General features: G+C 52.0%; 1 protein-coding gene across 1 annotated transcript in view; it reads left to right on the top strand.

Annotated features, from left to right (window-relative positions):
* The window catches only part of LOC109925191 (max dimerization protein 1-like), a 29,420-nt gene that overhangs the window by 4,328 nt on the left and 9,836 nt on the right, over nt 1-15,256 (top strand). The window contains 2 exon segments of the mRNA XM_048618769.1: nt 11,947-12,061; nt 13,984-14,146. Coding sequence (XP_048474726.1) covers nt 11,947-12,061; nt 13,984-14,146 — 278 coding nt within the window.

Below are 15,256 nucleotides of genomic sequence, written 5' to 3'. Positions count from 1 at the left end.
AACAGAGCTGTGCAGTGAGGAATGCTGGGTAAATGCCAACAGAGCTGCGCAGCCACTGAAACGGGGACTATTGCTTGCCTCGCTGTGTAACGTTCTCCCGTTCATCCTTCAGCTGGGACACTGTGTGCTTCACGGGTCACTCACCCTAAAAAAAACGGGCCTGTGGTTTCAGGCCCTTGCTTGGCGCCATGTCCTCATTTGGAGAGGTCCTCACACCTTTGAGTGCTAGCCCGCACTCTCTCCAGCAGGCTCAAAGTGCAGTGGCTGGGGGGGTTTGTGATATTGTGCCATGATGGTGGCATTCAGTTCCAACGCGTTGCTGCTCAATTTCCGCAAGACATTGTTTTGACCCCACCCGGCGTCAATTCTCCGTTCGATTCCCAGATCAGTGTGGATGCTTCTGATTTTATTATTGTCACATGTACCTAGGTACAGTGAAAAGTTTTGTTTTGCGAGTAGTGCAGGTGGCTCATACCATGCAAAGTGCATTAGGGAGATAAAACAGAGGGAGGAGCACGGCTGCAGGGAAAGCGCGAGATCAACACCAGATTTAAAATCTGAGAGGTCCATTCAGAAGCCTCGTAACAGCAGGGAAGAAGCTGCCCTTGAATCTGTCAGTGCGTGTGTTTAAGCTTTGGTATCCTCTGCCCAGTGGAAGAGGTTTGAAGAGAGGAAACCGGGGTGGGAGGGGTCTTTGATGTTGGCTGCCTTTCCCGAGGTAGTAGAGAGTGTAGACGGGGTCGTAAGGCTGCTTTCCGTGATGGACTAGGGCTGTGTTCACGACTCTCTGCAGTTTCTGACAGTCCTGGGCAGATACAGTTGCTGTCCCATGCTGTGATGCATCTGGATAGAATGTTTTTCTCCAGTGCATCGAGAAAACATTGGCAATGGCCTTTGTACACTAGTCCTCTTGGTATAAGGACGTAGAAGTCATGCTGCAGTTGTATGAAACCGTGGTTCGACCATACTTGGAGCACTGTGAGCAAATCTGGCCTTCCTTAGGAAGAACTTGGAAGGAGGACAATGTAGGTTTACAAGAATGATACGTGAGTTTTTAGAGGTTATGTTATGAGGCGAGATTATACAAATGAGGCCTGTTTTCTCCAGAATTGAGAAGCTTAAGAGGTGATCTGATCGTGGTCTTCAAGATAATAACAGGAAAAGACAGGGTGGATAAAGATTAACTATTTCCATTGGTTGGAACTTCTAGAACCAGGAGTTAAAGTCTGAGAATTAGGGCCAGGGCGTTTGGGAGAAATGTTAGGAAGCAGTTCGAAGCACAAAGGGTGGGAGAGGGTTGGAACTCTTTCCCCTACAAACAGCAGCGAATGCGGGATCAGTTAGTTTAAACGTGAGGTGGATTTTTGTTTTCAAAGCGAAGGGATGGGGCCCAAAGGCAGGCCCTGTGGAGTTTAGGCTGCAGATCAGCCCTGATCTCACTGAGAAGGCTCGATGAGTGCCCTGCTCCTATTCCCATTTTTCCTCTCTGCCCAGTCAGACGTGACTCCTCCCGACAGCCCTGGGTGCGCCCTTGTTAGGTCTGGCACCTGGTTTGGGATGGCACGGCTCAGGGTTGGCACGGGTCACGGGGCGGGGGTGTTGGGGGGTGGAAACACGAGCAGACCATCCTGGGAGTGGCTGGGCGCCTCCTGTTGGGTGGGTGGTGGGGGGAGGAGCGTTTTCTGCTCCAGATTGCTGAGCTTTTGCAATTGCTGTCGCCAGTTCCCATCACAGGCTGCACCAGTGGTAAGCTCCAGAGGGAAGTGGCAGCGAGTCACATTGACACACTGGTTTCCTAGGTCTGGTTGGGGAGGGGTGTGGTGGGAAAGTTCCCTGTTTCTTGGAAACTCGGGATGAGTAAACAACCTGGCTGACAGAGACAGGAGGAGGTTATTGAATCCCCCTCAAGACCTCTGGTCTGGCCTTTAGTGATCTCACGGGCAGTGTAAAATGCCTATTGTCTTCCCGGTTCTTATGGTTGTGCTGTTCCATTAGTCTTCCATTCGGTTTCCAATCGCATTGAAGGCTTCTGTCTTATATTTATTCATGAGAATGCCGAGCCAAAAGGCAAACGATACTTGACTGCATGAGAGGAGAGCTGCTGTGGAGAATGCACCATCGAGATGATGATTGACAGATAACTGCTGCGATTTGTTTAAATGTTAAACTAGGCACTCGACTCTGTTTGAGTTGTCCTGCCGAGGCGGGGGGCGTGGCGGTGGATAAAGGGCCAGCGAGTGTCGCCAATTTTGATGAGGTAAAACGGGCGCAGTGTGCGGACGTGCTTTTAAAATCTGCTTTTTATAATTGACGTGCATGTGCGTGTGCAACTCCATGGTGACAGCCATTCTCTTACTCATTTTCTAGGAGAATGCCTCAACCAATTGGAATAGACCAACCAGATTTAAGATTCAAACAAAATTTGGCGGTTACCTGTCAGTCATTGTTAACTGGTGCATTCTCACAACAACGCTGTGGCCAATCAGAGGCATTTGCCAAACAATTGGCACGCACCTCTCATACGGTACAAGTGTCGTTTTCCCTTTTGCTTCTTGATGAACACAGGACAAAAAGCTTCATCACAATGTGCAGTGATTCAGTACCAAACTCCAATTTGAATGTTCCTTACAGCTGGGCTTTAGCTGATGGCTTGAGATGTGAAATCCTGGTCCAAGTGATCAACAGTGGCCTTCTGTTGTCACACTCTGTTTCTTGTTTTATCATCTTGTACCTTTAATTAGTCACAAGTAGACAGGGCGGTGAAGAAGGCGTTTGGTACACTTGCCTTTATTGGTCAGTGCATTGAGTACAGGAGTTGGGAGGGTCATGTTGCGGATGTACAGGACATTGATGAGGCCACTTTTGGAATACTGTATTCAATTCTGGTCTCCCTGCTATGGGAAGGATGTTGTGAAACTTGAAAAGGTTCAGAAAAGATTTACAGGATGTTGCCAGGGTTGGAGGGTTTGAGCTATAGGGAGAGGCTGAATAGGCTGGGGCTATTTTCCCTGGAGCGTCAGAGGCTGAGGGGTGAATTCGTAAAATCCCTACGCTGTTGAAACAGGCCATTCAGCCCAACAGGTCCACACCAACTCTCTAAAGAGCATCCTTCCTGGACTCCCTACCCTATCCCTGTAACCCTGCATTTCCCATGGCTAATTGATCTTAGCTACAAATCTCTTTGGGCAATTTAGCATGATCAATCCACCCTAACCTGCGCATCTTTGGACTGTAAGAGGAAACTGGAGCACCCGGAGGAAACCCATGCAGACACGGGGAGAATGTGCAAACGCCACACAGACAGTTGCCCCAAGGGTGGAATTGAACCCGGGTTCCCAAGTACTGTGAAGAGGCAGTGCTAACCACTGAGCCACCGTGCTGCCATTGCAGAGGTTGATAAAATCGTGAGGGGCATGGTGAATAGTCAGGGTGCTTTTCCCTAGGGTGGGGCTTAAGTTTAAGGTGAGAGGGGGAAGATTAAAAGGGACTGGAGGGGCAACATTTTCGTGCAGAGGGTGGTGCATATATGGAACTGGCTGCCAGAGGAAGTGGTTGGAGGCTGGTACAGTTTCAACATTTAAAAGGCATCTGGATGGATACATGGATAGGAAGGGTTTAGAGGGAGATGGGCCAAATGCTGGCAAATGGGACTAGAGCAGATTGGGATGTCTGGTCAGCTTGGACGTATTGGACTGAAGGGTTTATTTCAGTGCTGTATGGCTGTATAAGTCCATAACTGCAGCCTGCAAAGGCGCTGTTCCTGTTTGTGGATTCTGCCGATACTGAGAGACACAGAGCTCAGTTACTCCCACAGAGCGGTGGAGACAGGCTCACTGAGCACTGAGTTTAAGGCTGCGTTAGCTTCTTGAGGGACAGCAGGGAATAAAGCACCAGCCTCTACAATCTTCCCTCACCGTCCCCGACTTGGGAAATATATCGGCCATTCCTTCAGCGTCACTGGGTCAGAAATCCTGGAACTCCCTCCCTGAGGGCACTGTGTGGGAGTCCCTACACCAGACGGGACTGCAGCGGCTCACTTCCCCCCCCCCCCCCCCCTCTCAAGGGGGAGCAATGGGGCAATAAATATTTAGCCCACATCCCACGGGCGAATTAAGAAAAAGAATGCAGGAGCATGGAGTTGAGCTCTCAATCCATTTATGAGTGACGGTGCAGGCGCCATGGGTTGAATAGCATGCTGCCGCTCCGGGCTCCTCGGTCTGTATGGGGCCAGTGTCCTCTCCAAAAGTTGTGAGCCTCGGAGGTAGGTGCCATCCCAATGCGGCACAGACTGACCTTCCCACGCACTGACGCGGAGCACGTGCTCCGCCTGGGCAGTGGGGAATAGGTCCTTCATTCCCACCGACGAAGTTGTTTAGCACGCTTGCCTTCATTGCTCAGACCTTTGAGTATAGGAGTTGGGGACGTCATGTTGAGGTTGTACAGGACGTTGGTGAGGCCTCTTCTGGAGCACTGTGTCCAGTTCTGGTCGCCCTGGAAGGATATTATTAAGCTGGAGGGGGCTTAGAAGAGATTTACCAGGATGTTGCCAGGAGTGGAGAGTTTGATACAAAGTTGGTTTAATGGTAGGAGACAGAGGATGGTGGTGGAGAGTTGTATAAGGAGAGGTTGGATAGACTGGGACTTTTTTCACTGGAGTAGGAGGTTGAGAGGGTGACCTTTTATAGATGTTTATAAAATCATGAGGGGCAGGGATACAGTGAATAGCAAAGGTCTTTTCCCTAGATTTGGGGTGTTCAAAACGAGGGGGCATATTCTTAAGGCGAGAGGAGAAAGATTTAAAAAGGACATGAGGACTGTATCTGGCCTGTCAGTACCTAAACAGCCATAGCAGTGCAGTGTGGAAGGGTAAGGTCGCTGAGGAGAAGAGGGAGCATGTTTTCAGACATAATAACGATGCCTCTCGCGCGGATCATTTATGTTCCATCTCGCACTGTATTTTCGAAATGACTTTTGTGCCATGCTTTGATGTGCAAGTGAGAAGCCACTCTGTCTCGAGCAGGTTTTTAAAGCATTTCGCCTCCTGAAGGTACTTGTTCTGTGTTATTTTGTTTAAAAAGAAAATGCTCCATCTGCGCTTAATGTGGAATTGGGAGCTACTGTAGGCCTCGCCCATAGCACTGACCTGTTTTAGTTTATCTGTGTTGTGCGCTGCCATCTATCCCCAATAACCTTTGACCCCCCCTCTCCTGCTCGCTCCCCCACCCCCAAGAAGAGCCTTCTGAGGCCAACTTCCATAGAGGAAGCAGCCATCTTGTTCCACCCGTTGCAGATCTCGCGAACCTTTGCTATTTCTGGGCCTCCCAGGAATTATTTCCCCATTTTTTTGTTTAACTTTCAAAACAGGCCACTGTCTATCGCCAGGGCATTCTGCCTGGCAGTGCCCTAGGCAATCAAACGACGTGGTGCCCTCGCCTCCTTACGGTACAAATTCTGGCTTCATCCCCCTTCCCCCACCCTTCAGTTGGGATTCTCAGCAATTGTCCTGGCCCAGTGTGAGGTGAAAAGGTTGTCCGTTTCCTCAGCGGTGTGCAAAAACGGAGCCGACATTTCGAATTGGCAACCTCTCGTCAGAGCCACGCCAGGTCGGAAAAGTGGAAGGCTTTTCTGTTGGCGCTGCGGGGAGAGCAGAAAAGGGACAAAAAACAAGAAGGGAGAGTGCGCGACCGGACCAGGTGAAGAGCCTGGCACGACCGGTGCATGCGATGACTGGGAGGGGGAGCAAAACAGGGGCAGGGATTATGATCGGAAATTGTTAGGCTTGGTTTTGAGCCCAGAAGGCTGCAAAGTCTAGTCGAAAGGCACAGCATTGTTCTTTTGGAGTGCTTCGCAGAACCAAGGACAGAGATGTCAGGGCGGTAGCAAGGGGGCAATTTAAAATGGCCGACCACTGGAGGTTCAGGGGTCACGCTCGCAAATGCGAAACGGATGAAGTCTTGCCAAGCATCGCCCACGAAAGGCGCATTTTGCTTTCAGTCTGGTACAATTCAGGACAGTTCACAAGAAATAACGACCTAAAGGGAGCAGCATGCTCGTGCTGTACAAGCAGAGCACGCTGCTCCCTCTGCAAGTGGACTTCGGCAAGGAGCGCACCTGTTAGGCGTCAGTCATCACCTAACTACCGAGCTTTGTTTAAATTTTAACCAGGCAGGTTCACTCTGATGAAGGCAGTACCCTGAAAGCTGAACCATAAAATGGCCATCGCCCTATTTCCCTTTTTTTTGTTTAGATCATTCAATGACGTGCACAAACCTGTTTCTCAACAAATGAAACCAGTTCGGGGAATTGTGTGTGTGTGTGTCGAGAGTAATTGCAGCACTCCGTTGTAACATCGTTAATTATCTGTGGTATATTGATGGACTCCTGAGGTCAGAATGATTAACTGGAGCTTTGTTGCGTAAACCTTTTCGTTGATGGGTCGAATGGATGCTTTGGCTATTTATCTTTGGTGTTAGATTCGTTTTTGTGTTGGGAGCGAATTGCCATCAAGCATCATTTATAGGGTGCACTGATCTTGAGAGTCTAGTTCCTTGAAAGTGAAGTCGCAGGTAGACAGGGCGGCGAAGAAGGCATTTTGACATTTTACCTTTATTAGTCGGTGCATTGAGCTTGGGTGTTGGGACATCATGTTGTTGTTGTTGAACAGGATATTGGTGAGGCCACTATTGGAATACTGCATTGAAATCTGGTTTCCATGCTACAGGAAGGATGTTGGGCAACTTGACGGTGCAGAAAAGATTTGCAAGGACATTGTCAGGGGTTGGAGTTATAGGGAGAGGCTGAATAGTCTGGGGCTATTTTCTCTGACGCCTCAGAGGTTATAAATGTTTATGAAATCATCGGTGGCAGGGATAGGATGAAGAGCCAAGGCCTGTTCCCCAGGGTCCGAACATAGAGGGCATAGGTGAGAGGGAAAAGGTTGAGAAAAGACCTAAGGGGCAACTTTTTCACGCAGAGGGTGGTGCATGTATGGAACGAGCTGCCAGAGGAAGTGGTGGAGGCTGGTACAATGACAACATTTATAAGTCATCTGGATGGGGACATGAATAGGAAGGGTTTAGAGGGATGTGGGACAAATGCTGGCAAATGGGACTGGATTAGTTTAGGATATCTTGTCGGCACAGACGAGGTGGGCCGAAGGGTCTGCTTCCGTGCAGCTATGTGACTCTGTGACTGTAATTACACTTTATTGCGTATTCTTGGAGGTGGGCAGCCTTCCCGTAAATCTCTTCTTTATTTTCAATAACAGCCCTGCTAAGTTATACACAGCTGTAAAAGTTTATATGGCTGACAGATTACAGCAATCAAACTGAGGCAGCTGATCCCACTTGGATAAGATTAGCACGACACGGTTTTGACTTGGGCACGGAGCAGGGCCTTGTGCATAAGGACTGCACTCTAGGTCGGGTCGAAGGGAGTGTGCGCGCGAGAGCTGGGGTCGCTCCAAGGTCTTTAGCCACGGCTAGCCCCGTGTGCCCTTATCTGGTAGAAGGGAGCGCCGTCGGACAATGGGCGTTGCTCCACACGTCGTCGGCACGCTCCATTTACCGTCCATGCCTCATCTAACCCCACCCCCCACCCCCATCCCATACGAGCTGGGAACAACGTCTGGCTCAGCCGGATGGTGTGGGGGTGTGCGGGGGAGCTGGGAGCTGAGTCGTGGTTTCTTGCGACAGAGATTAGTGTGGTTTCAGCCACCAGGGAAACACGCAGGATGACTAAGCAAGGCTGGGGAGAGCAGTCACCTGACTCAGCCCTGTCAGTCCTCACGTTTTTGGAATGTTTGCAATCCCCGGCTGCTTTCAGTTTCCTTTCCCGGGTCCGATTTCCCACCAATCCCCCGACCCCGCCCCATTTTTTGTTCTTTACTCGACAGTGACTCACGAGGAATCAGGACACAAATGCAAGAATTCCAAAATTTCACACAGTCACAGAGGGGCTCACACCCATGTGTGCTGATTGGCTGGCTCGGATTGTCCAAGTCATCGCCACAGGTTTGGGCTCACCGCGCGCAATCCCATTGGCTATACCCCCCCATTCCTGACTGAGCGTCGGTGGTGGGGGGAGTGGGATGTTTGTGGATGTGGGGCCAATCGAGCCGGGGGCTGCTTTGTCCCTGGATGGTGTCGAGCTTCTCAAGTGTTGTTGGAGCTGCCCCCATCCAGGGCAAGTGGGGGGTATCCCATCACACTCCTGACTTGTGCCTTGTCGATGGTGGGACAGGTTTTGGGGGGGGGGGGGTCAGGAGGGGAGTTACTCGCTGCAGGATTCCCAGCCTCTGACCTGCTCTTGTAGCCACTGTGTTTATGTGGGGCTGGTCCTGTTCAGTTTGTGGTCAATGATAACCCCCAGGATGTTGATAGTGAGGGAGGAATTCAGTGATGGTAAGACCAATAATTGAATATCAACTATTTATTATCCCTTATTGAAGTTGATCATTGTCAGGCTGTAGTGTGGCGCAGCTGTTAGCCGTCACCTGTAGGCCCAAGCCTGGACATTGTTGGCAAGTCCTCATCTTGAGTGTGGATTTTCAGAGAACCTTCCGGTAATTTAGGAACCCCTCGCAGCCCTTTGCAGAACAAAACGTGATGCGAAAGGTCAGGGGGATGGGGGTGTGGGGGGCAGCTCACCACATGTTTGGTGAAAGGTATAGGTTTCCAGGAGTGTCGCCGTGCAGGGTGGGGAGCTGTAAGGGATGGTATATCGGAGCTCAGGGACCCAGGCTTCCAGGGGGAAGGAGCATGGCAGGGGGGAGAGAGAGCGAGAGAGAGAGAGGGGTGGTGAGGGGGAAGAGGGGGGGAGGGGAGAGAGGGCAGGAGGGGAATGAGGGAGGGGGAAAGAGAGAGAAGTGGTAACATAGAGGGGAGCACTACTTATGGTGGGCATCTTCTCCTGCTTCATATTTACACGGAGCTGACCATGCGGAGACCAGTCCAGATGGCCTTGGGCCGCTTGAGCCTGGAGGTGGGAAACTCCCAGTCAATGGCAGACATTGTGGAGATGAGAGTGCAGTGGTGGGGGTGTGGGGGGAAGGGCAACGATAGGATAGATATTTTTGAGGCCCCAGAGTGGCCCCAGGAGAAGCCAACCACCCTTCCTCCCACCCCCCCACCCCCACCCAAGACGAACACGCATCAACCGAATGCAGTCGAGGAAGAGTGAAATGATGTGGCGCCTGCCTCTTTTCTATCGTTCCACGATCCCAGTCAAAGATAGTCGCATCTTTGAGCAGGACAGGGCACCGAAGCCCGAGTTGGGGTGGGTGGGGGTGTGGGAAACGCAGACACGGTGGTGCCAGTCAGATAGAAACATGATAGAGCAGGGAGCGGCCAGGGATGGGCCTTGAGCTGGCTAGCCCACAACAACGGTGCCCACTTTGTCCTGGAGAGGGGGCATCTTTAGAAAATCTCTGGCCCTTGGCAGAGGCTGCCCACTAGCTGTTTGTCTGTTGTGGGATACAGACGGGCAAAAGCTTAGCTGGTGAAATATAACATCTGGAGAGATTACGCTCTTTGCCAGGAAGAATTGAAGAGCTGAATATTATTTCAATAAAGCGCAGAAAGCTAGGCATCAGAGGGATTTTGCAACCGCAGTCCGTGAAACACGAAAATCCAACATCCAAGTTCAGTGGGGAATGGGGAAGGCCAATGGAATGTCGGCCTTTATTTCGAAGGGAATGGAGTATAAAAGTGGAGATGTTCCTTTAAAACTGCACAAGGCACTATTCAGACCACAGCTGGAATACTGTGAACAGTTAAGGGGCCCCGTATCCAAGCAGAGATAGACCGGCCACGGGAGGCAGCCCAGAGTAGGTTCATTCGGCTGATCTCATGTACGGAGGTATTGTCTTATGGGGAGAGGTTGAGTAGGTCGGGACCTGTACTCGTTTAGAGGAATAAGAGGCAACCTTATTGAAACAGACAAGATTCTTAAAGGGACTTGACAGGGGGAGATGTGGAGAGGTTGTTTCCCCTTGTGGGAGAGTCTAGGACCAGAGGGTGTAATCTCAGAATAAGGGGTTATCCATTGAAGATAGAGATGAGGAGGAAGTTCGTTTCTCCAAGGGGAGTGAATCTATGGAATTCGTGAAGTGTATTCAAGGCTGAGACAGATTTGTAACCGGGAAGGGGGATCAAGGGTTATGGGGGGGGTGGGGGGGAAACGGCAGGAAAGTGGGAGTTGAGGATGATGAGATCAGCCATTGAATGGCAGAGCAGACTCGATGGGCCGAATGGATTCACGATCTTATTCCAGTCTTCCTCAGGGCGGGAGAAAGAATTCGAGCGAATAATTTGGGGGAATGAGGGACCTCGGCTGTGAAGGGAGACTGGGAGAAGTTGGGGCTGGTCTTCCCTGGGGAGTAGAGAGGGAGGTCGGTTGAGGGACACAAAAAAAACAGGAGGAGTGGTGGGGGGAGCGGGAATGTCAGGAAGCAGCGGGGAGAGAGGAGGAGAACTAGGAAGCGGCTGACGGAAGAAGCAACTGGGAGCGGGAGAATAGCGGTAGCAGCAAGTGGTTTAGGGTCTGGGAGGTGCTTTCTGAGGGAAGCCGGGACGGTCCTGGAAAGTGTGACGTGAGCGGGCAGGAGCTGCTGGGGTAAGGCAGGAGTACGTGCCAACCTTCCTGGCTGGGCCCTGCCAGGTGAATCGCCCCTGGCACAGAGCCCAGGTCGGTGCAGGGAAGCTCCGAAGGTGGCGTGTTCACACAGACCCCCTTTCAGGAATCCTGCCACCTCCCAGGTTTTTTATTTCGGAAGGTGAATTCCAATCAATAATTGGAGCTGATCTCCTGGAATCCCGCAGCCTTTCAATTGTCATCCCTCCCCCGTTTCTTGTTATTTATTTAGTTGGAGACAGATTTGAACAAGGGTCAGTTTCTATTTCAGTCAGGGCAAAACGAGTCACTCCCTTTAATTGATTTGACTCAGGTTTCTGTTGTGTGTGTATGTGTCTGGGCGTGTGTAAGTTATTCTTTTAAAGTTTACTCCCTAGGATGTGGGAATCCCTAGCTGGGGCAGTATTTATTGCCCATCCCTAATTGCCCAGAGGGCAGTTATGAGTCAACCACATTGCTGTGGGTCTGGAGTCACATGTAGGCCAGACCAGATAAGGATGGCAGTTTCCTTCCCTAAAGGACATTAGTAAACCAGATGGGATTTTCCGACAATTGACAATGGATTCATGGTTATCATTAGATTATTAATTGCGAATGCAAATTCCACCAACTGCTGTGTGTGTGTGTGTGTGTGTGTGTGTGTGTGTGTGTGTGTGTGTGTGTGTATATGTATATACTTACAGGGTGATAGACAATCAGAAATCCTTACAGAGACCAGTGTCTTTCCCATCCCCTCGACCTCCTGGCCACAGAGCACATCAGGGATGTTAACTTGTCAAACCTATTCCTTACACTTCCGACCATTCTCGCAATCCCGTTCCTTTTCGCATTGGTGTAACGTTGTGCAGCACCTTCCCAAACCCATGACCCACTTCGATCCAGAAGGACAAGGGGCAGCAGGTACATGGGAACACCACCCCCTGCAAGTTCACCCTCCGAGCCCCTCACCATCCCCGACTTGGAAATGTATCGACCGTTCCTTCAGCGTTGCTGGGTCAGAATCCTGGAACTCCCTCCCTGAGGGCACTGTGTGGGGGTTCCTACATCATACGGGACTGCAGCGGCTCACCCCCACCTTCTCAAGGGGGGGCAATAAATGCTGGGCCCACATCCCACGAACGACTTGAAGGAGAAGTCTGCGCCGCATTCTTGCGATCTGGGATTGAGCTGGTCCGAATGGAACAGGGAAGAACAGACTATCTCGAAAATGACCATGGCCCGGGGCTGATGTGTTGCCAGCTCCTAGGCCTAAGCTGTTTTCTCTTTTTATAAACCAAAAACAAAGACAGTGAAATCCTTTTCCCTTCGAACCAGGCGTGCCCACCTCAGACTGTGCTTGGAGCGGCTGAAGGAGTTGGTACCAGTCGGAGCTGACAACACCAGACACACCACACTGAGCTTACTCATGAAAGCCAAGCTGCACATCGAGGTAAGCTCCAACTGTGGGCATGGGCTAGCTGCTCGCCTTCATCGCTGTGCCTTTTCGAATTTCCAAAACTGTGCGATCTAGGAGCAGGGGTAGGCTATTCAGCCCCTCGAAGCTGCTCTGCCATTCTATCCCATCATCTCGGCCACTTTCTTCAGCTCCCTTCCACCCACGACTGATTAAAAATCTACCGCCTCCCCTAAATTTACTCGGTATCCCACCACCCACTGCATTCTGCGGGGGGGGAACGGATTCCACAGATTCACGACCCTTTTGAGAGAAGTAATCCCCTCCTCGTCTCCATTTGAAATCTCCCCGATCCCTTATCCCAAAACGATCTCGATCCAGTTTGCCCCACATGAGGGAGCATCCCCTCCACATCTTCTTAACCAATCCCCTTTAGCATCTTCTCATTAGATTTCCTCTCGTTCTTCTGAGCTCCCAGAGAGTACGAGCCTAATCCTGCTCAATCTCTCTGCATAAGACAAACCCCCCTCGTCTCTGGAATCATTCGAGTGAACCTCCTCTGAAATGCCTCAAATGTAACTACAACTCCCTTCGAGTAAGGGGACCGAAACTCTACCCAACGCTCCCGGTGTGGTCTCGCTAATGTCTCATCCAGTTGGAGCAACCCTTCCCTACGTTTATACTCCATTCCTTTAGCAACAAATGGCAAAATTCCATTTGCCTTACCCTGCTGGTTGTGGGCATTTTTAGAGCTGAACCGTGTGCATTGGGATAACTCCCTGCTCCCTCCCCCTGCAGCAGGTGGGTCGCCTGTCGGGAGCTATTCCCATGGAGGGAGAGCAGGCAGTGCCAACGCCACGTTCCTCCCCACCACCCCCCAACCCCCCCACAGCCTTCTTCCATCTGGATTCGCTCTCCACCGGCTGAGGGTTTGACCCATGGAGCAGGCGCGTGGGCGGGAGAAAACGGCTTGCATTTCGCTGGCGCCTACTGTCGTGGTTGGGATTCGCCTGGGTTGGCAGGCGGGGAGAGGGAGAGGGGGCTCTTCCAATGGGCAGGGTTAGCAAGGAGGTCACATCGTCCAGGCGGGCACAAGGAGCGGCTCCACAAAGGGGGGCAGAGAGACGGGGAGGGAGAGCGAGGGACAAAGGGTGAGGGGGGAGGGAGGGAAGAGGGTCAGAGTGGTGTGGGGGAAACAGAGTGGGGTTTGGAGGGAGAGGGGGAGGAAAATGGGAGGTTGGTGCAGCAAAGAGAGGGTGGGAGAGGAGAGAGAGAGGGAAGAGGAGAGGGAAGGGTGGAAAGGAGAAAGGAAAGGGAGAGGGAGGGAGGGAGGGAGGGAGGGAGCGAGGAAAGGAGGGAGGGAGAGAGAGAGGGAGCAGGAGAGAAGGGGAGGGAAAGAGAGGGAGCTAATTAGGGAGCGAAAGGCACACAGAGAGAGAGGGAGGCACACAGAGAGAGAGAGGGAGGCACACAGAGGGGCAGGGAGAGAGAGAGAGAGATGGACATTGAGACAGAGAGAGAGGTTTGTGGGGTGTGGAAACCCCAGAGCTTAAGGCTGTTGGGGATGGTGTTGCGGGGTGGGGGAGCGGGGTAGCACAGACACAGAGCAGCAAAGGAGTTCCCTATGAGGGAAGGGAAGAATTTGACAGCCTGGGCGACTGAATAGAAAGCAGTTTGTGTAACTCTGTTTGACAGAGGGTGCCGCGCTCAAGAGAGTCAGTGGCTGGGAGAGGATAGCTGAATGGCCCCCTCTCTTCTTCACTCGTCACCACCCCCCTCCACCCCCTCTGGAGTGTCGGAGACTGTGGAGCTGCTCACACAGAGCTACCCACTGTCTGAGCGGCAGAGACAGAGTGGGCTGCCAGGGGGCTCCTTGTACCCTGGCATACCCCTGGAGGGCACAGACTAATGTGTGAGTGTGAGTGTGAGACACCTTTCAATCCCTGTCTCTCTGGCAGACCCTGGAGGAGGTGAGCAGGAGGGCCCTTCATCAAATTGACCAACTACAGCGAGAGCAGAGACACTTGAAGAGGCAGCTGGAGCTGCTGCGCAGCGTGGAGAGGACACGGGCACACAGTACCGGCTCCACCATCTCCTCTGAGCCCTCCGATTCCGATCGAGGTAAACACCAACTGACACCCCACCCGGCCCCCCCCCCAAGCCTGGGGAACGCCTGGCTCAAGCGCTCTTCACTGGGGAGAAATCTCCGTGGGTGTATACACAGGCACATTCGTTTCCCTTAATGATTACACACCTCTGTCACTTGAACCTGGGCCTCCCAGTCCAGGGATGGGGACCCTGCCACTGTGCCACAAGAGACCCCCTATATTTTTTCTTTAAACTATTTTTCGAATCAACCTGCTCAGGGATGTTATCACATAACATCCGGGTACTTGAGATAACAGGGTGTAGAGCTGGATGAACACAGCAGACCAAGCAGCATCATAGGAACAGGAAGGCTGACATTTCGGGCCTAGACCCTTCTTCAGAAATGGGGGAGGGGAAGGGGGTTCTGAAATAAATAGGGAGAGAGGGGGAGGCGGATAGAAGATGGATAGAGGAGAAGATAGGTGGAGAGGAGACAGGCAGGTCAAAGGGGCGAGGATGGAGCCAGTAAAGGTGAGTGTAGGTGGGGAGGTAGGGAGGGGATAGGTCAGTCCAGGGAGGACGGACAGGTCAAGGAGGTGGGATGAGGCTAGCAGGTAGGAGATGGGGGTGGGGCTTGAGGTGGGAGGAGGGGATAGGTGGGAGGAAGAACAGGTTAGGGAGGCAGGGACGAGCTGGACTGGTTTTGGGATGCGGTAGGGGGAGGGGAGATTTTGAAGCTTGTGAAGTCCACATTGATACCATTGGGCTGCAGGGTTCCCAAGCGGAATATGAGTTGCTGTCCCTGAAACCTTCGGGTGGCATCGTTGTGGCACTGCAGGAGGCCCAGGATGGACATGTCATCTGAGGAATGGGAGGGGGAGTTGAAATGGTTCACGACTGGAGGTGCAGTTGTTTAGTGCGAACCGAGCGTAGGTGTTCCGCAAAATGGTCCCCAAGCCTCCGCTTGGTTTCCCTGATATAGAGGAGGCCACAACGGGAACAGCGGATACAGTATACCACATTAGCAGATGTGCAGGTGAACATCTGCTTGATGTGGAAAGTCTTCTTAGGGCCTGGAATGGGGTTGAGGGGGGAGGTGTAGGGGCAGGTGTAGCACTTCCTGCGGTTGCAGGGAAAAGTGCC

The sequence above is a fragment of the Rhincodon typus genome, chromosome 40 (genome assembly GCF_021869965.1).
Source record: "Rhincodon typus isolate 14 chromosome 40, sRhiTyp1.1, whole genome shotgun sequence".
Taxonomy (NCBI): Eukaryota; Metazoa; Chordata; class Chondrichthyes; order Orectolobiformes; family Rhincodontidae; genus Rhincodon; species Rhincodon typus.
The sequence above is the reverse complement of the archived record's forward strand: the minus strand, read 5'-3'. Positions and strand labels throughout refer to the sequence as shown.